The sequence below is a fragment of the Syzygium oleosum genome, unplaced genomic scaffold (genome assembly GCF_021117445.2).
Source record: "Syzygium oleosum isolate NSW1041296 unplaced genomic scaffold, Sole_v2.1 Sole_v2.15, whole genome shotgun sequence".
Taxonomy (NCBI): Eukaryota; Viridiplantae; Streptophyta; class Magnoliopsida; order Myrtales; family Myrtaceae; genus Syzygium; species Syzygium oleosum.
In genome coordinates, this window is record NW_026607499.1 from 4,206,829 (window position 1) to 4,227,903 (window position 21,075).

Consider the following 21,075-nt stretch of genomic DNA (forward strand, 5'->3'; position numbering starts at 1 on the left):
GTATTGCTCCTTTGGATGAGAGAGATATGGACGGGACCCTCATATTCTGGAGGCTAATGTGTCTTTGGGTTTGGTTAGAAGTTGGTCATATATATTCATGGCCCATCTTCAGTCTAATGGGATCTCAATTTGCTCCGTAATTCTGTCTTACACACGCGTAAACATGTTTATCTCTCAAAATTCTCTCGTCCTTACTATTGTCCGGTCATGATTAGACATGGTGCACGGATCAAACTAATATAATCAAAGTTGTTAAGCCACATGGTCGGGTGGGTCGGGTCAAGTCTGTCATCAAGGCTCGTAAATTCTTACTCTAGTCTGTTCGAGTAAGAAATTCGGAAAAACTACCAAAAAGTCATAAATCTATTAATTAGATCAATTTAATTCTTAATATTTTCACATACAAATTGAGTCCGTCCTCTCAATTTAGGCTGGAAATTGCTGATGTGAATGATGGAAATCCTACGTGGCACAATTGACGCTAATGTGAATATTTTTTCATGATTTTTTTTATAGTTCTTTTGAATTTTTTTCTTTTTTTTTCTTTCATGGCCAGTGCCAGTGGCCGGCGAGGGATTTGATAAACGCCGTCCCAACGTAAAACTCGACCAGGACTTGGTCGGACCCGGCACTGACTCAGGCCGACTCAGCCTTATGTGTCCAAGCTTGAGCCATTTCCAGAGGTGGGCTCACACTACCCGTGACTTCCTCTGTTCTTTTAGCTTCATCGACTTTTGACTCCAGAGTCGTCGCCGTCGAGGCATTCTCTTCATCGCGTTTCAGAATCCCGACTTGACCCATGATGAGGTTCTTCGCCGGCAGTGCAAGAGGCAACGAGGTCGCCAGCGACTTGGTGGGGCTTTTCTTCCTACAGTTTTGATGGGCGCGGTTAGAGTTGAATTTGGTCTTGGTCGGTGGCTTCGCAGGAGGTTGTGATAGGCTATGCTTTCTGGGAAAAAGAGGGTCGTGTATGAGGTGGTTCTGGGGATGTAAAATTGGTCGTGTACCAATTTGTTCTTGAGAGAGAGGAGAGAGGAATGAACTCGGTGGCCAGAACAACCCTCACTCAGGCGAGGCTAGCCCTCGCCAGCCACCAGTACAAGCCATGAAAGAAAAAGAAAGATAAAAAAAAGAACAAATTCGAAAAAATTATTAAAAAAAAAAATGTTTACGTCAGTGTCGACCGTGCCATATAGGACAGTCGGCATCCACATCAATAATTTCTGGCCTAAATTGGCCGGATGGACTTAATTGATACAAATCTGAAAAGATTTAGGTCCAATTGAATGGTTTATTAAATTGGTACCAATGTAATAGGTTTAGGACTTTTTAAGTACTTTTCCCAAGAAAATCTACAATGTGATAGGAGTATTAGCGATGAAATCATTTTCGTATGTTTATCGTGCGAAGTTAAACCCGATGAGAAGTTAACTCGCAAATAAGTTGCTATGTGTTAGTGTCACGGGTCGATAGTTTGATAGCGACCCGTGCGGCGACTTAGGCTTCCTTGGATCGTTGGAGCGCCAAAGCCAAGTCTCGATCGCTCCGGATCATAGAGAGAGAATCAAGCTCTGGGAGAGAATAAAAATTGCTTCTATTGTTCGAATGCTTCAAATGAGGGGGAGAACACCCTACTTATACAAGGACTCGACAGATTACATCCTTGATCGACTCTTGAATAGGTGACCGAGATCGCATTTTCCCATCCACCAATTACCGGCATTTATACCAAGAACTCTCTAGAATGCGGCATAATTACCATATCGCCTGTCTCTGGGAATGTTCCCGAAGCTCCATTAGGATTTGGACAAGCATTCTTTGATTGTGCACGGTCCGTGGCGCATGAAAACCTCGAGACCGTGACATTAGCATGATGATGAAGATTGAAGACGACCATAACGCGAGCATTCATCTTCCGAGAGCTTAAATTGTCACTCAAACCATCAAATCATAACAAAATTTGAGCAAAATCAAATGAATTAGAAACGATGTGGTCCTCGTTCGTAATGTGCATGGGAAAGTTATCCAATCGATTCTAAATTTATTGTACATATGTCAATTCATTCTTGAACTTTCTAATTAAGACAATTTAGTCCGAAACTTTTACATGAAATTTCAATGTAGTCATTCCGACTAATTTTTGTGGAAATAATTGATGTGGCGGTTCAATCATCGCTGATTGTCCAATGTGGCACACGGCCACGTCAGCGATTTCCCGTAAGAATTGACCGGAACTATTATATTAGAATTTCGCACTAAGGTTTATGACTCAATTAGCAAAATTGAAAAGTTTAGAACTAAATCGGTATATGTACATAATTTAAGATCGATTGGACAATTTCTTCTAATATGCACAATCAAAATTTCCACAAATCAATGAGCTCAAATCACATATCTCTCTTTATCTCTAATTAATAATTTTAATAGTGATGGTAATTTTGATTTCGTGTTAGTAAATTTTATTATGTCATTAGTAGATTTCGAAATATGTTCATAAATGATGGATTTGTAGAAATGTCCCTGTACAACACTACCCTCTAATTAATGAAGCTTTGACCCAGCCTCTTTCACGTTCAATGTTATGCACGACAAGATCGTTAGGCCATACTTTTATTGATGATTAATCACCACAAAGTGAATTAATTAATGACAAACAAAAGAGAATTAAATTCTTAAACTATGGCATGTGCTGTTTGCTCTTAGAGGCCGTGATCCAGCCATCACTGTGGTGGTCATTAAAAGCTTTCAAAACAACATACTACTAATCAGTCTTCTTTGGCGGTCTAGATGAAATATTTTTTTCTAAGTTCTTTTAATGTTTAGCACTTAAGATTTGATTATACGTTTGATAGTATATCCTGAATATTTAGAAGGGTATCATTAACCGGTGCTCCTGGGACATTTGGTAGCCATTCCTAATGATAAAAAGAGTTACATTTTCAATTCATTAATCGTGTATAATATGAGAAAACAGTACTTTGAAATTGACAAATTTTTTGGATATTCTAAAGCCATTTGCATCCAATGTTGTCAAATCTTTTCACAAGTTTCTAAAAGCCAGAATAATTTTTGTTTTAAAATTTTGATGGAGAAGTCACTATAAAACTTTCTTATATATAAAAATAAGGGAAAATAACATAAATAGTCTCTGAACTTTGGTTCAATGTGCAATTCGATCCTTGAACTTTTAATTCATTCAATGTGATCCTTGAACTTTAGCCAAATGTGCAATGTAAATTTTTAATTTGTTCGATGTGGTCCTTGAATTTTTGGTACATGTTCAACTTAATCTCTGAATTATATAAAAATGTTCTATGTTGGCCTTCCATTAATTCAAGTTTAGGAACAACATTGAACATGTTCACATAGTTCAGGGACTAATTTGAACATGTGCCAAAAGTCCAAGAACCACAATGAATAAATGAAAAGTTCATGGATCACATTGCACATTGCGCTAAAGTTCATGGACCACACTAAACAAATTAAAGTTCGAGAATCACATTGTATATTGGGCCAAAATTCAGAAACCATTTGTATTTATATCCCCAAAAACAAAGATGAAAACCGACATGCCCCACGATACCATATGGGCAAGTGGTGCAGGTTTTCACGTTATTCGCGTGGCGCGGGCCTATGAATCACGTCTGTGATTGCGTGTATATTTCTGCATCTACGCAATCTTGGTAACTATGGAAGATACAATAAAGAAATAATCAAGACGACGAAGATGAAAGCGAGGGGAGAAATGAATTCGAAGCAGGTCTAGTCAGTCCACCAACGTCGCGTCTGCTTCGTTCTCATCCCACACGTCAAAAACTCCCACCAACTTGGCACTATAAAACTTCAGCTGGTTCTTAGGATGCTCTCATAGTCAACCAGGGATATTCTCGTCATCGTCCAAGCCTAACTTATTCGAACTGATCAGCGTGTCCGTGTATATTTAGCTGTACGTAGTTGCGAAAAGAGAACAGACAAACATGCGAAATCTGCAGCAGAACGGTTGAAGAAGAAAGGGGATGAGTAATTTGTCCACGTCCCGCTCTTGTCCTAAGTTTCATTGTACATAGCGATGGAGGTTGACCTAGCTGAGTAGTTTGCCCTTGTTTGATGTTTGAGAGGGTTTCAGTCCAATGCCCAACACAGTTGAGTCCGCTTCATTATTCTTATTGAGCTTGATGGCGAGCACCGGTTAAATATGTAATCAATAAGATATATATTTCAATTTTTATAAAGTATGGATTACATGTAGGAAGAAAAAAATGATCACTTTAATTCTAGCAGGTCTTTCTTATTGGTACTTAGTAAGTTGGAATAATGACACAAACAGTCCATGAACTTTGGCCCAATGTACAATATAGTTCTTGAATTTTTTTTAATTTGTTCAACGTAGTCCCTGAATTTTAGCCTAATGTTCAATATGGTTCATGAACTTTTAATTTGTTCAATATGGTCTTTGGACTTACGTAGTTCCTGAATTATATGAAAATCTTCGATATAGTCTCTGAACTTGAATTAATAGAAAGACTACATTGAACATTTCAATACAGTTCAGGGACTAAATTGAACATGAATCAAAAGTTCATGGACGACATTGAACAAATTAAAAAGTTCAAGAATCATATTGCATATTAAACCAAAATTCGAGGACTCTTTGTGTCATTTTCTCTAAGTTTTTTGGGCACTGATCTTTATTATAAATGGAAGTCTCGAGAAATATTACTTACTTCCTCTTTTTCTTCATTTAGCTGTCCTACTGAAACAGGAACCTCTTCTTTTTCCTTTATCCATTGTAACTCGTCAGCATCTGGCATAAAAAGAAAAGAGCACGCCTTTCACACCACGAATCGGCAAAGCAATATACCCACCATTCGAATACTATTTATCAGTATCTTTGGATAAGATATCACTACCCACCACCTTAATCATTCTCTCTAATGGCCTTGTCGACACGTATTAAAGCTTATGATCGTGCCAATTGACTCACCTTAATCATTCTTTTAGTAGCCTTCTGTACTTTGCATTGTGCGAACTCTCTGGTCCCTCTTTCTCTTAGTTGATACCGAAGGACGTTGGATCCGAAGGACGTTCCTTGTTTCTGATCGTGATGGATCTTGGGATCTTGATTGGATGTAAAAGTTGGCGTTTTCGGGTTCAACTTCAACTGAAGTCGTCGAGGTATCAGAAGGGTTGCCATTTATGGAGCTGAAACTGTTTGATTCGCAGTCTACTACATTAGCCCACATGGGAAGATTATACTCGACCTCGGTCATGAATTGGAGGGACACTCTGAGTGTCAGGGTCTCTCCCTTGTTTTGTTCTTGCAGAGGTGAATGCTCTTTAAAGATGCCATTTTTATTGCCAAGCAGAAAATGCTGATTTCATGGTTACTAACTGTTAATTTAGAATGTTCAATCTCAAGTTTTTTTTTTTTTTTTTGGTAAGGATGTTCAATCTCAAGTTTGTCCTTGCTTCACGGATAAATCAGGAAAATGTGCATACTTGGAATTGGAATTATATATACAGAAAGACTTGCCGATTTGATAAATGCACTTTAATTCCCATTTGATAATGTTGTTTTTTCATTGTTTAGGTTCTTCAGTTAGAACTGCTTTGTCAAGTACATCAAACCATCCTCATACTACTTCAAATGGGGCATTGAGTTCATCTGGCCAACGGGTGACAGAATCTTCTTTGTATCATACTAGCGGGACAAACGGCATAATCTCGAGTGTTTATTCAAGAGATCTGAGAGTGCTAGGTGGCAACGATGATGAATATGGAGGATTTGTGGTTGATCCGGACAAACTACCCACCAATCAAAATGCCTTCGCTTTGATGCTTCGTTCCTCTCTTTCACATTGGAAAATGAAGGTGAAGGGTCTTCTTATGCAGTGAGTTTCAAGCTATGCTGTAATTTTGGTATTATATTCAAGAGTCTTCAATACCTTATAATCCCGTGTTGAAATATCCCCGCTTACAATTCTTTTCATTCAGAAGCATCCTCTTGAGCTTTCATCGGTGGCAGTGACGAGCTTTCCTGACAAATTGATCCTAATTACAAAAAAAAAAGCAATGTAATATCCTCTTTGCAATGTTAGGCCATTTTCTCTGAACCCGTAGACATCGGTTCATGATGGAATTCTTCTAGGAGACGTCAACATTTGGACTGACAATAGTATTGTTAATGTAATATACCAGTATTTGCATTTTGAATGTGACAATGGGTCAATGGCTGCTTCTAAACCTAATTGCAGACTAATGCTAATTTCACAATTATCTTGATAGCAAGGGATTAAACCCTAAATCATATAACTGCAGGGAAAGAAGGGAATATGGCTAAAGTTGCCTCTGCAAATGTCTGAGCTTATTCCAATTGCTGTGAAGGTACTTCACTATTCCTTTATCATACGTAAGTTACTTAATTTCCACCACAAAACAGAAAATATTTCACACGTACCTACTTTGTGACGGCCCCTGCAGATTCTTATATATATGTAACCCTGGTAGATTATTTAGTTCAAAAGTAGTGAGTGATATCGCCACTGACAACACATTTTTACTCCTCTTATGTATGATTGAAGGAAGGATTCAGATACCACCATGCAGAAGTAAATTACGTGATGTTGACGTACTGGTTACCGGAAGGGCCATGCATGCTTCCTGGCAATGCTTCTCATCAAGTTGGTGTTGGAGGCCTTGTCATCAATGAAAAGGATGAGGTACGACATGTTTTCTCTGATAAATTGGAAGAGTAGATGATGCTACCAAATTCATGGAATCACAGCTGAACTCACAGTGAACTTGTCCCGGCGATTGTCGTGCTCATACTATTTATGTTGATATTGACATTGATCAAATAAAAGGACATCAACTTTTGTTAAGGTTTATCTGACAACAACTCATGCTGATTGGCTGAATCGTTCATCAAAATTAACTTTTAGACAGTTGTATGTGAACGAGCTCTGGAGCTTGAATGAAAACCAGGCAGACAGAAACTGACTGTAATTCCCTCAAATGGATGGGGCTTAAGAATCACATAAAACATATGCTTCATTCTTGCTCTGTCGACATTCATCAATGTTGACGCATCTTATGGACTGAGCCCCCAATGCCGAAATTGTGACCTGCTTAGAGTCTAGTCGTTTCTTTCTATATGTTGCCTTTTTTAACCTTTTGCCAAAGTCTAGTCCTACAGTTCTGCAATGACTGACGAGTGCCAACAGGTCCTTGTAGTGCAAGAGATATACTGTTCTCCAGCGTGTGTTGGTCTCTGGAAATTACCGACTGGATTCATTGCTGAGGTATCTGATTGAATGTGCAAGATAGGTTAACTTGAGTTTTCTTTTCTTTTCCTCTCATTGTCATTATATTACTCTTTTAATTGGCAGTCAGAGGAGATATTTGAAGGAGCTGTAAGAGAAGTCAAGGAAGAAACCGGTGTAAGTATCTCTTTTTCACAATATTTTCGCTTTTTTCGCATTACTTATACATCGATGACGGGATCAACAAGCAGTTTTAAGTTCTTAATTATTTCAAATTCTTCCCTAATACAAGCTTTTTCCTTATTTCATGTTGCAGATAGATACTGAGTTTATAGAAATAATCGGGTTCAGGTAATGACAAGAACTCTTTTTCCTATAAGTTGCCTTGTGGTTGACAGAATCTTCTTAGAAGTAAAATGAATATCAAAGAATGGTACTTTTGCCGTACCTTTCATGGATTATAATTCATTATCTCTTCTTTTCCTTAATTCAATTTCAGGCATGCGCACAATGTAGCTTTCAACAAGTCAGATTTGTTCTTCATTTGCATGTTAAGACCTCTTTCGACTCAAATATCTGTCGATGATGTCGAAATTCAAGCGGCCAAGGTAGTGCTTGCCTCCATAGAGTAGCAAAGCTTTCTCAGTGACGATTCTTGATGTTAAACGTAGACTATTAAAGCAAATCAGCAATATTTTCGGTTATGCTCGAACGAGGATGTAAAAGTACATCATTCGCTGCTTTGACTTCATAATCACAGTTTTCACTGAAAATACCAGCTGAATTTTTTATGCAGTGGATGCCATTGGTCGAATTTGTAGAGCACCAACTCATCCAAGGCGATAGAATGTTCAAGAAAGTAATCGATATTTACATTGCTCGGCTGAGGAAACAGTATTGCGGATTGTCTGCTCATCAATCAGCCTCCAAGTTCGACGGCAAAGAATCAAACTTCTACTACCATGTAATTGACTCCCAAGATGATTGTGAAGCCTGCTCAGGCTAGCAGGTCCACCTCCAGGAAGCAGCTGATGTACCTTGCTCATTGATGATTTTCCAATCATGTACCATCTCTAGCTTTCAATGTCTGAGTATGAAATAGTTGCTTTCCCATTCGAGATGTTCCAGTTTCCTTAAATACTGGAGCTGATAAGTCACAGAGGGATGAAATTAACAAGGTATCCCTGTAATGTAATTCTTTCTTCTCATGCATCATGCCTATAGTAACATTGGGAAAGTCGTGCATCTTCTGTTACTTTAGTCGCGTCATTTCTCCGTGTATACACCAGAATGTCGAGTATGAATTTGAAATGACATCTTTTCACTGGATGAAACATTCCATTGCGTTAAAAGGACCCTGAAAATGATTGGGGGTAAGCCAGTTAAAACAAAGACAACCGGGAAGCTGATGGGTGTTGCTTCAGTGCTTGAACCAGTTCAGCAATTAAGTTCCAAGTGATTGACCCTGTAACTGTAAAATCTCATTAGAAATAAAGGTAAATGATCCTCTACAGGGCTTGCATAATCTTGATGGTGAGGTGGGGACGATGAGACACAAACAGAAGATGCTAGTAATGAAGATAATTGCTCAGATCAGGTGTTAGATTATTGGTTAGAAAACTTAGTCCCGTCCATTAAAGCTAGCTCTGACCGCGATTTCGACTCAGAAAATAGGCAATGACTTTGATCAAGTGTTTCATTGCGCAAATCTCTTAGTGGGTCTTTTGATCTCAATCCTAAACAGGGTAGATTTGCTTCTCTACCAGGCAAGACTTTTCTTTTGGCAGATTGATCGCAATTAAAAGCTGGAAAACAAACAAACTCTCCAAAGTTAATAGAACCAAAAATATAAAACGACTAGGAATTTGGCAATTCTCAGGTGGACTTATTAGGGAAACAGTATCTATACATACAAAGAAGTCAGATTTATGTCAGCTTATTGCCTGGATCACTGTCCTGGGAACCAAACTCAGAACATTCTGCGTCGCTTGCAGGCCTTTTCCCCCTTGATATATTGCACCCCTGCTGTGTCTTGTAAAATAGAAAAGGAAAATAATCATTAGGGATTTTTTGTTTTACTGAAATCTTCTTATCGGTGGAAAATGATTTGAGTAAGTTTGAATTTAGAGAAAGTAAACCATCTTCTGGTGTTTGTTCATGCTGAAAACAAGTTGAAAATTTGGTTTGCTGGTATTTGATGATAAGTGAATCACTAAAGCCAGCTTCTATGTTTAAAAATTACAGGCAATGACTAAAAAAATTAGAATCAATATCTTCTTTATATATCTGATATTCCATCAAAATAATGAGAATTATAAAGAAATCAATAAAGAAATTACGATATCATATTTATAAAATATTGTATATGACGGTATTTTTTTTAAAAAGTAGAAGAACAAGAGCATTAATGAAGTATATTAAGGAGATGATAGACGAGAGTTATGAAAAAACTTATGAGACTTAACGGGAAACATAATTTGATGATAGATAGGAAATACAATAGAGGACTTCTCACTTGGATGTGCAGCAAGAAATCAGGGAAGAAAATTTCCTTCTTACCATAATGGAAAGTCATTTGCCCCAATTTAAACTTGTCTTCAGTCAATGGAACACGTTTTCCATTGACTAGTTTTTCATCATCCAAACTCTGGGGAGCACATCAAATAAATTGACTCGAATAGTGCCTTGCGCTTACTTTCAAGCAATCACTTAAGTAACACAATTTTTGAAAATCAATCATTCAAACGACATCGACCACTATTATCACTAGAAAATCTCATGAAGCATTATTTTAGAGTAAGTAATGCAACTCTCACCGGAGATGTCAAGATATTCGAGATACAGATCAAACAACGTTGCTTGGCAAATCAAATTTGCCCCAACTTTAGAGATTAAGTTCTGCTTGCTCCATAAACCAAACACTAAACCCAAAATTCTTGCTCCAAATTGATAAGTTAGGTTTAATTTGTTTTCCCAAAAGCCCTAGCCTCAAATTCCAATTTCAATTCGAACGGACTATCAAGCAACGAAGCGGCCGTTTTTGGATGACCTAATTTAGTCCCAAATCCTCAAATTGGTGCATGGAGGGGCTTAAACTGCATAGTTTTATAAGTTTTTTTTGCAGTCATCATCTTTCCACACAAGCCACCTCGGATAATTAAATATTAAGTTAATCCCGTTTGAAACTTTCGGGTAAGGGAAATTGCCAATGCAACTTAAATGAACATTTTCTAAAAGTTATGAATTTTGTAAGATCTTGAAAAGTTGTGTCACCAAAGTAAACACCATATTGTCATTTTCTTATTTTAAAAGTCAAACGTGCAGAAGCCATCTCTTTAGAATTGAAAATTCAAACCAATGAATACCTTATATAAGTTAATAAGGAAGACCCAAGGAAGACCTGGAGCTGGTCAGGCGAGACCTGTGAACATTCCACAAACTAGCCGACAAAAGATGGAATTTTGTCAGAAACAGTGGGCGACCAAACCAATGAAATTCCAGAAAGAAGAAGTAAAGCAATTCGGAGAAAGATGCGAAAAAATTCCATTTGTTGATATCACTATAGGTGAGATCCTGGAATTGTTTATTTGTGGACGGCAAATGAAGTCCAATCTATAATCTCTTGGCGTGACATGTTTGAACTACAGGTTCGGATTAATCCGACAGGAAGTTTCAGACGGAGGAAAGACAATTATATCTGAACTAGACTCGACAGAAACGAAGCCAAATGCATGCACTACAGATGATGATGTCCCCTCATTGATCTGCAGATATGTTATAATGCTGAGATGGGGTTCTGCTAGAAGTTTTCTTGACTTTTCGACCTGAAAGTTCCGGCCCAGTAAACACGCTTCGCGACTTGACTCTGCTTTTTGTAATTTCAGTGGCTTCTTCGCGTCGAGTGTGGACTTAGTTAAAGACCGAGAAGGTGTCTCATCTTTAGTGTTCTTGCGGTTGACCTAAGCTTGTTAAGACTTCCAAGGCACTGGCTAGCGGCTTTTTTATTCTAACTGGGAATTTTCTCTTCGAAGTTGCCCAGAAATAGATATATAATCACGTTTCCATCTTAATAAGCTCTTCAGTACCACTCATTCTCTAGCAGCAATCTCGCTGATGGCATCCATTTTCTTAGTTATGATCTTCTTATCCTCCATCTTTAGAGCTACCGAAGCTTGTAGGTCTAATTCCAAAACTATACAGTGCAGCCATGGAGGTCCTGTAATTCAATTTCCTTTCTGGGTGGAATTTCGACAACCCCGCAGCTGCAACTCTTCTGGGTTTGAGCTCATTTGTAGAGAAAATGCCACCGCAATTCGCTTCCCATCCTACGGGGACTTAGTGGTGAAATCCATTCTTTACAACACTAGGAAGCTCAATCTCATTGACCCTAAAAGCTGTGTCCACGAAGTCTTTCTCAATCTCAACCTCTCCCTCACACCCTTCCGTTACTATTATTCTGTTAGGAACTACACTTACCTCAACTGCTCGGCACCTCTTTCAAATCCTTTCACAGAGATTCCATGCTTGAGTGGCATCGGGTTTCATGTTTATACCATCGAATCTTCTCTTCCCGTGCCAGGTTCTTGCAAAAAGATTAAAACAGTTGCAATCCCGTTCTCTTATAATCCTTATATATCTGACAACACCTTTGGTCTTGGGTTGACATGGGACCAGCCTGGTTGTGAGGGCTTCACCTCAAACTGTCATCGCCATATCTTATCTATCGACAGGGGAAGTGGCAAAGGTAACTTTTCATCGCCCTGCCTACTTCTGCAAATTTGAATTAATGGTGATGGCTTCTGCATAAAAGTTTTTCTTGTTTCATGGTGGTCACTGTGGTATCTATTACATGCATGACAGGCTTAAAGGTGCTAGCACAACCGTGAGAATCAAGTTAATATAGAATATTTCGAGTTTTTAAGCAGGTTGAGCTGAATAGCGACAACAAACCTCAATTACGCTCGACTGACAATCCCGGTATCACTATTTTAAGCAAAGTTTAGGCAGATTGTTGTCTGGGTTCAACTTGACTATTGCCTTATGACTGTTGAAGTAGACGCGATTATTGGCAGGTGTGATCAAAACGAGCTTGGGAGAGGTTCGCCTTAAAAACATTGCAGGCCAAATGGTCAGATGGGGTAGCAGGGCTTCAATCAGGCCTAAAATCCCCAGCCATTCCAAACAATCAAACAAAAAGCTTTCAAAATAATCATTTATACTTTACTGAAACTAGTTGAGCGAGATCAAAGATTGGATGGAAGGGGTGATCATATTGCCTCGCCCTGCCTGCATTTTATATTAGAAACAACCTCAGCCAATTGGACACGACAGATCATAAGTTCTGCATGTGTCATGGCTAGATAGCTCAAATGAATTGCTTGGTCTTTGATCTAAGTCTATAGTCTGACTATTTTCCTAGTGAGAAGCATGCAATTTCAGTAAAGCTTTTGGTATATTTTAGCTTATATGTTCCTCCTGTACAGGTGATTTTTTTCAACTGCTCAGAGATCCATGTGATTTTCATATATATTCACCGGATTGAATCGGTTATATATTCTGCGGCTCTAAGCTCTTTATTTTTTCCCTGAAGCAGCAGTTCTAAGCATCGGAATCATTATTGTCGGACTCGTTACCCTGGTAAGCATGAAAATTTATCGGTCTAGAGAGCTGCAGAAGCTGAAAAAGGACCAGAAGCTTGAAGCCCATAAATTATTAGCAGACTCCCAAAGCTCAAAAATCTGAAGCAACAATCGATTGCTGGTATTTGAGACTAGAAGCACGTAAAATTAAATTTGTGATGAAGAACCATCTCAGAACCATCAGCCAGAGAGATTCAGAATTTATCTGTTCTTTTAGTCTTAGAGAGAAAAAGCTTACTCTTCTACTGTTTTTTTATTTTAGTCTCAGATCATTTCAACCCGACAGGAGAACAAACATATGATTTACATATTATTATGATAATTTAGAATCTGCATAAGATGCTATTTCTAATGGACTCTAAAGCGCTATGCAATCATAAGAGAGGGCAGTCTCTGTCAGAAGGCCCAGTTGATTGGATTAAAGTAACTCTACTTTCCATCAAAATAGACCATGCTTCAACACATCTTTTTCTCTCTTTCTGACCGGCGAAGTTTACCACCAACTGTCGAGAACATCCTTGTCAAATACATCAAGCTCAGACTACTAAACTTCTTTTATCTCCCCTTCAGCTTTCACCTTTGCAAGAGAAAACCAACCAGATGTGCTTGAGGAAGCATCGCCAGCCAAAAGTAGAGTAAGACTTAGGTCTCCATCTTGGACTTCAAGCACAATCTAAGGGTCACCAAGATGATTCAAATTGGTTTGATTCAGGAATAAAAGGTTATTTTCCGTGGCCAGCTTTTTCTGCTTAGATGACGAATTGTATTTTCGCAGCTACGTCCTTTCCCCTATCAAATTCTAACTATTTAGAATGTCGAAATCTTTGAGGGAGAGAACTTACAACATGGTCTTCACTGAAACAAAAGTGCATGCGATCCAATTTGTGTACTCGAGTTTGTTCGTCTTGCAAGTTAGAGCTTATCAAAGGTTGACCATGGTAGGGCATACGACAGACAAGTAAGGACAGAATAAGATAGGAAAAAATAAAATTTTAAGAACCTACTAGTATTAAGGAGAGAAGATATCAATGAAACGTAATATTATATTCAAAGCCAAGTATTTAGCACAGCATATTCATCATCTTAAGTGTGCTTGTCATCTTATGGAGATGAATAGTACAAGCAACCACCTTCACTGTGCAATAAGATGAAATGGAAAGGAAGTTCATGAACGATGATCGGTACCAAGAAAGAAGAAGGGCCACACCTTCTACAATGTTCTTTCACTCTGTGCCATAGTGAGACATGCTTGTAACTTTCTGCACTTTCCCATCTTCCAACAATAATGTCGCCAACTTAGCTTTCACCACCAGAAGCAGCAAGTTCATTATATCTACCATCTCACACGCGCACACTTATGTAGAATATATTTATACAGTGAAATTAGCAGTACCTGGAACCAGAAATCAGGAGTACCGTTAAAACCTTGACAAAAATTCCCAAAAGACAAAAGGACCTTTAAAAAAAACAGAGCTGGTAGTTGTACTCTGAGCTTGCCAAGACCTTGCGACTACTAGTATTCATGCTTGTGATGTTAATCTCTTGTAATTGCTTTTAGAAACTGCTCTTTCAGCCACACTCCATTTTTGTGGCACGGGAACAAGGTGAGCCTTGGGCAATCAACCATATGCAAGCAGACTAAATCTGGAAATGATTGCCGCATTTCCCTCCAATCCATTGTCAACTCGTTCAAATACTTCAAACGCATAGTCTTGACTTTCCACTTCTTATCTTCTTCAACCTGGCCCAACTGATGAGGATGGAGAATGGAGGAGAGATAGCCTCCTCTGACATAAAGAGTCTTTAGGTTCTCAAGCTTCTCGGGCATTAGCCATGTAGGTGGTTTGGTCGAAGGGTAACAAATCAGGTCTAGTTTCTCCAAATTTTCGGGAAGTTTCGGATTGTCAGTTGTTGGTTTCTGGGCAGTGCGTTTCGTGAATGGAAATAACCCCGCGAAGCATTTGCTTTTGATCAGGTACTCATCGGCCGACTCTGCACCTTCAACCTTTACCGAAACAGAATCCTCGCCCCATGCAATTGTCAATTTGCGCAGCTCATTAAATTCTTGAAGAGTCCTCAACTCCTTCTCTGTTGGGAAAGAATTCCTGCCTGTGCGAAAGCCCAATTTCCTGAGTTTCTTGAGCTTGGCCAAGTCATTGACAGTACAATAGCTTCCACTTTTGAGATCACTAACCACAAAACCCATCAGCACTTCAAGCTTAACAAGCGAACCAAGCCCTTTGGGCATATATTCAAGCAAGTAGCACCCAGAAACATCCAGGTTTGTGAGCTCCTTAAGGGAACATATTTCATCGGGAAGTGACTCGAGGTTGTGACAAGCTCTGAGATCCAAAATCCGCAGATTATAAAGCTTCCCGATCGAGCCAGGTAGCTCTGTGATTCTAGAGATACCCTGAAGGCTAAAAAACTTCAGATGTTTCATGCACTTCATGCCCCGGAGGAATTCAGTGTTCTCGACTTCGATATGGTCTTTCTTTGACCCCCGCCAGCTTCCCAGGGAGAGACAATTTATATTTTTCATATTTGAGAACCAGTCCACCTTGAAATCCAGGTAAGGCTCATTGACATTGAATAGAGTACGCAGCTTTTCCATATCCGAATCGGCCATCACCTTCTGCCAGGAAGCCTCTTTCGATCTCACCAAACAAGATCTAAGACACTTGGAGAAGTCCGCTGTGGGGCAACCCCTGGAATCGAAGTCGAAAAACTTCGCTTCCTTGGCCAGAATCACCACCATGGAGCGTATCAGCGGTAACATCTTATAGCGTTTACTCGTAGTCACCATCCTGCGCTTCTTGACCACCGGTTGAATGAAACCCTTATCCACAAGATCCTTCAAAATATCACCAACGGATTTGTCTTTGCTATTTGAAGGGTCAATCAACCCTTCCCCGACCCACCAGTAATACAGGAACCTCTTCTTGATCTCAGCATGCTCAGGAAATACGGCGAAGCACAGCAAACACTGCTTCGATCGGATATCAAGCTGCTCGTAGGTGGAACGTAAGTCCTTGCAAACAGAACTGTCACGCAACTTCTGCTCTACGGCAAAGTAAGGCATTTCTTTACAGTCGTCAAACTCATCGGCCACTTGTGCGCCCCTGTGGGCATCGGAGGTCGTGGGCGATATCTTGTTGGAAGGGGGAATATTAAGCTTCAACTTCGTGACTATTTCGGTGAGGTCAGAGAGCTGGACTTGGATCTTCTCGGAATTGCCGTTGGCAGCCCCAGGTGTTTGCGGTGAATCCAGGAAGGCCGCGTCCTTGCTCTGCTTGACGAGTTCCTTGATGAGCTGGCTGACGTTGTCCTCGGCCTTCCTATGCCTGTCCAGCGCGTCCTTGATATAACCGAGGTCTCTGTAAAGCCTCTCGATCTGATTACACAGCTCGTGATTAGAATCACTGCGAAGAGAATGGTCGATCGATTCCTCTCCGCAGCTGCGGCGTCTCGTCAGCTCCTTCTCCTTCCTCTTCTTCGTTGCGCTGATGTCGACGGGCAAGCTCTTCGCTGTCTGGATGCGACCGTGAGAGGAGTCGCCGGCTTTCCGGTCGTCTTGGGCCTTGTCGTCGTTCCGGGGTGGAACGTGTCGCTGCTTCACTTGGAAGAAGTGGGAGAGCAGAGAAGGGATGATGCTTTCGATGACCTGGACGGTCGATATCGGCTCGGAGACCGCTAGGAGGGCAAGATCCGTGTGTGAAGCCGACGACATGGCCGTTGAGGAGCGAGGTGGGAGTGAACGACAGAGAGAACTCAAAGCGAAAGATGGTGGAGCGAACAGAACGAGACTTGCGCCATCGTCAAAGCTTCTTCCATGAAGTGAAGTGAAGTGAAGCAGACGACAAGGAATAGCTCTCTCTCTCTCTCTCTCTCTCTCTCTCTCCCACACGGATGCACGGTCTTCTCCTCCATCTCATCGCTCGTGAAAAACGACATTGAAGTGCTGTCAGCATCGCGGCACAGTGAGTAAAGTGACTACTTTCAAGTCAAGGCTCTGTCACGCAACGCATAATCACAGCAAAGCCATGGGGTCGACCTTTCTTCCAACTCTTCCGGGGGAAAGCAACCCCAAAATAATCCTAAAATCATTACCTTTAGCCATCAATTCAGCCTTTAATCCTTCAATTGCATCAATTTAATTATATATATTTTTATACTAATACCAATTTAATTCAATTAATCAATTTAAATTAAAAATCTCTGACGTACATACCGGTCATTCGATATGACACGATCGATATTATAAGATGACCGGTGCAGATATAGATATTTTTTAATAATTTTTTGAATTTTTTTTTCCCTTTTCTTTTTGCTGGAGGCAAGGACAAGGGCAAGCGCTGACGAGGCCCCCCACACCAAATTCGTACGACCAACAAAACGAAAACCTATTAGAAGGAGTGGGATTGCGATTTGTCTTCCTAGATGAGGTTGGATTGATTAAGGTCGTTGCACTCTCTGTTGAGAGCCGCTTCTCTCTCTTGAAGGACCATGCCTTTTGGCGAACCACACACCTATTAGAAGGACCCCACTTTGATACAATATTGTGATGCCTTGGATATACTCACTGAGGTATTGTCCGCTTTGACCCATCAAATACCGAATCTCACTGTTTTGTTTTTTGGCATACAAATGAGCACGTTACCAAGAGGTCACTTGTGAGCATGTTTAATTTTCGAGTTCTAAAGCTAAGTATTGCCGTTACGTCAAAAGTAGCATTACAATTTTCATATATATATATATATATGTGTGTGTGTGTGTGTGTGTGTGTGTCTTAGAATCGCTCTCCTCCTATTCAGTGCATAGTTCTGTTTATCCCTACCCCATTCATATCCTAAAAGCCTGTTAGGAGCTACTCATTGTCAAGGCCCTTTGGCCCCAACATTCACTCCCCGCCCTCGTCAAACTAGGTTGTTATAAGTTACCCTGAGATCTAAGTTCGAGTTCTCCATCACAAGCGGAGCTTGATATCCAAATCTTAGGTCGACTTGATTGTGCAAGCGAGGCTCGACCCAAATGGTGTCAATCTCGAGCTTCTGGGTGGAGCTTGCCAGATTTGGGCTGGTGGTCCTTGAGCTCGGCAGCCATTGTATTCTCAAGTATCTCTCTAAAGCCTCCAAACGTGGACACAGAGAAGCAAGTTCGAAAATCAAGGTCTAAAAACAAATTGAACGTTTCCACATTTAATTTACTTAGAGCTATTAAAAGATCAACTCGAAGACTACTTCCTGGTTTAATCTCTGCTCTTCCATTTTCATTCCATTATGACGCAATGAAGTAAAAGGTTCAGTGGACATATTTCATGTCTCCACGTATCTAGTAAGAGTGGTGTCACACCCCGAATCCTATAAGACTAGGAAAATGACATGGCTGCCCTTCCACTTAAAGGATGAAACCTCAAACACAAATCTTGTATTAAAATATATATCTAACTATCTCAACTCAACTCATATCCAAAACGCAACTACCAAAAGCTCCCCGCCAATAACGCTCTCGCCTTTGATTGTCGCTAGTTAAAGAACCTAAAAAGATTGAAATGAATGAGGTGTGCATATCTCTTATAAGCAAATCGAGCGCTCACTATGCAAAATTGCAAAACCATACCGAAACTCATTTAATTCAAATCTACAATATAGAATATGTAGAACGATTTTTATCTTTTCAACAAAGCTTTATACATATAAGAAATACTCATTTCATCAGTTATATCAAGACAGATATCAATGATCCAATCCATTGTCAATCTCCTCAATTGATATTGTATGATCTATTTCATTGATTAATCTCATACTACACATCAATGGTCTATTATATTGATCCATCTCATCAATTCACTTGTCAATGGTGCATTTAATTGGCCAATCTATTGCTCAATATCAAATCATGGTTACGACACAAAGCCCAGTAATAAGACATCCAAGATTCCTCCATTAGCAAAGTCTCTACCTATTATTAACCGGTGGCTCGGCCCATAAGGATATTCTAAAACTAGTATGCATACCCAAAAACCCCTAACCGAGTTCATAGTGATATTAAACATCAAACCATCATCCTACAATATCATAAATCAAATCCAAAATCCATCTCATAAATTAGAACATATATCCTTTCACAAATCAATTCTTTCCACCAATCTAGAATCAGCATCATAAATCGTTTTCACAATATGAAACATATACCTTTTTTACTATTGAATAACTTTTCATAAATCAGATTTACAAATCAATAACATATAACCTTTTTGCAATCCCTTTCATAAAATATTTCTCAAACCATTTCACAATAATCAACTCATAAATTGTTTCAAAAAATGCTTTTCATGCCATTTCAAATAGTCAAAAGGGTAGTAAATGTCTGATCCCGACTTTATGCATCAAATATGCTATAAAAATTACTCTTGCCTCATACTTTGCACATAATATATTTAATCCTTTTCATTTTCAAAATATGAGTTTAGAAAGTCAAAGAAAAGATAGCACTACTCACCTGAAAATGCCTAAAACCAAACAATGTAGTTATACGATCTCGTAATCCTATCAATTAAACTATAATCGACATTAAAACCAAGTAAAATACTACTTTATCTAATCACTCGACTAAACCACTCTATTTCAGAGTCAAAATGCTCACTATGGGTTGACAAAGGACCTCAAGAATGGCCAATCATGGCAAAAAAATCACTAACGTGAGTAATAACCACTTGCATGACCAATGACCACTCGCGTGACAAACTTTCTTGCACCATAACTCTCTCCACCAAACTCCTCAAGCGAGCTTATAATAGAATAAAATAAAAAAGCACTTTCAAAGTACTAGAAGACCTATAGCTTGGCCAATCCAAAATCTAGTCGACAACCGACGAAAATTGGCCCGAAAGTTGCTAGTCGAATACTATTCAACACACATAAAAACTTCGAAATTTCGTTTCAGGCAAACCGTAAGCCGAAATTGATTATATTAAATCCTACAACTCCACAACACCCTAAACTATCAATCTCACATAATTTCTAAGTTTAACAACTACTAAATCGGGCTTGCAATTCCAATTTCAAATAATTTCGAATTTGTGCCATGATTAAGAAAACTACTCCAATTAGAAGAACAAAATGCTTAAATCCTAATGGAGCATTGTAAATTGAAATAAATCCGGCTTTGAGGGGTTTCGTGGCGTGTACCCCTTCTCCCTTTTCTCTTCTTTCCGTCCCATTTCTTCCGTGGGTCTTCTCTTTCTCTATTCCTTTTCCTTTCCTCTTTATATGAACGCGCATCTTCTTTTCTTTTTCTTTTTCTTTTTCTTTTTCTTTTCCTTTTTGACCTTCGATTGGTCAAAGTCCACAATATTACAAGTGGGATAAACTCGATATGTGCATAAGAAAAACACTATTAAATAGATGATATATCTAAGGCAAAGACCACAAGCTCTGCTGCAAGGTTGAGCTCGAGCCCCATATCTAGGCAAGCACTGCCGTGCCGCTCAAGCTCAACACCATTTAGGCTGAGCTCCGTTTACGGCTTCGAGGTCGGCCCTGGGTATCGAGATCAAAGAGTGTGGAGAGACCCGAACGGAGAGAAGACAAAGAAGCGGTGGCAGCCTCCCGAAGCTTTGCGGATGAACTAAAGAAAACGAAAAAAAAAAATGAATAGTACATGCCAATGTAAGAAAGAAGGAGAAGACCATGTTATTCTTTCTTTTTCTTTTTTCTTATTTTTATTTTTAAATTTTCACTTTAACAAATTTTAGAGCTTGATTACTTTTTTCTGGAGTTTTAGAATTCAATTGCACTTTCAAGATAAATTTTAGGAATTCTAATGCACTTTTTTTTTTTTCTGGCCAAGAGTGACTACTTGTATTACATTTTCACTGCCAGAGATACTTTTCCACTTTGATTGGCCGAGGCCTCATATTTGTCATTGAGATATACTTGTAAGATGTGTTAGAAAAGTCTCACAAAAATTCGTGTAGTGTAGAAAAGTTAATATATTCAAAGTGGCTCGTAATTTATTGATTTAAGTTTTTGGTTAGATGGGTTCAACCGGATATTTTAACGTGCTCAGATTTGCTCCCTCTTTGTGATCTCCTCAAATTAAGGTATCGGATATGGTTAAAGGGGACAATTTCGCAAACAAAGAATTAGAAAGTGCACAACACAGTAAAATAA

At 39.3% G+C, this 21,075-nt stretch overlaps 3 protein-coding genes across 6 annotated transcripts; 2 read left to right on the forward strand and 1 right to left on the reverse strand.

Moving 5' to 3' along the window:
• Positions 1-4,881: 4,881 nt before the first annotated feature.
• On the forward strand, positions 4,882-8,470 carry LOC115689217 (nudix hydrolase 8-like). Its single transcript, XM_030615210.2, has 9 exons — positions 4,882-5,326; positions 5,591-5,871; positions 6,319-6,384; positions 6,582-6,719; positions 7,224-7,301; positions 7,389-7,439; positions 7,579-7,613; positions 7,762-7,870; positions 8,059-8,470. Exons 1-9 carry the CDS (start codon positions 5,197-5,199, stop codon positions 8,266-8,268), a joined length of 1,098 nt encoding a protein of 365 aa, XP_030471070.2. The 5' UTR covers positions 4,882-5,196; the 3' UTR covers positions 8,269-8,470.
• A 2,405-nt stretch (positions 8,471-10,875) lies between these two features.
• LOC130134395 (RING-H2 finger protein ATL22-like) lies at positions 10,876-13,253 on the forward strand. 3 transcript variants are annotated; one of them, XM_056318299.1, is made up of 2 exons: positions 10,876-12,006; positions 12,335-12,820. In XM_056318299.1, the coding sequence occupies exons 1-2, from the start codon at positions 11,376-11,378 to the stop codon at positions 12,469-12,471; spliced, it is 768 nt and encodes a 255-aa protein (XP_056174274.1). In that variant the 5' UTR covers positions 10,876-11,375; the 3' UTR covers positions 12,472-12,820. The 3 variants fall into 3 exon arrangements, with proteins under 3 accessions (XP_056174274.1, XP_030471079.2, XP_056174273.1); XM_030615219.2 differs by lacking the exon at positions 12,335-12,820 and adding an exon at positions 12,859-13,253 and having other exon boundaries at positions 10,884-12,006; XM_056318298.1 differs by lacking the exon at positions 12,335-12,820 and adding an exon at positions 12,856-13,253 and having other exon boundaries at positions 10,901-12,006.
• A 671-nt stretch (positions 13,254-13,924) lies between these two features.
• Positions 13,925-16,818, reverse strand: LOC115689226 (disease resistance RPP13-like protein 4). 2 transcript variants are annotated; one of them, XM_056318297.1, is made up of 2 exons: positions 14,405-16,818; positions 13,925-14,294 (listed from the first exon to the last, which is right to left on the reverse strand). In XM_056318297.1, exon 1 carries the CDS (start codon positions 16,629-16,631, stop codon positions 14,436-14,438), a length of 2,196 nt encoding a protein of 731 aa, XP_056174272.1. In that variant the 5' UTR covers positions 16,632-16,818; the 3' UTR covers positions 13,925-14,294; positions 14,405-14,435. The 2 variants fall into 2 exon arrangements, with proteins under 2 accessions (XP_056174272.1, XP_030471077.1); XM_030615217.2 differs by having other exon boundaries at positions 14,388-16,818.
• Positions 16,819-21,075: the final 4,257 nt, after the last annotated feature.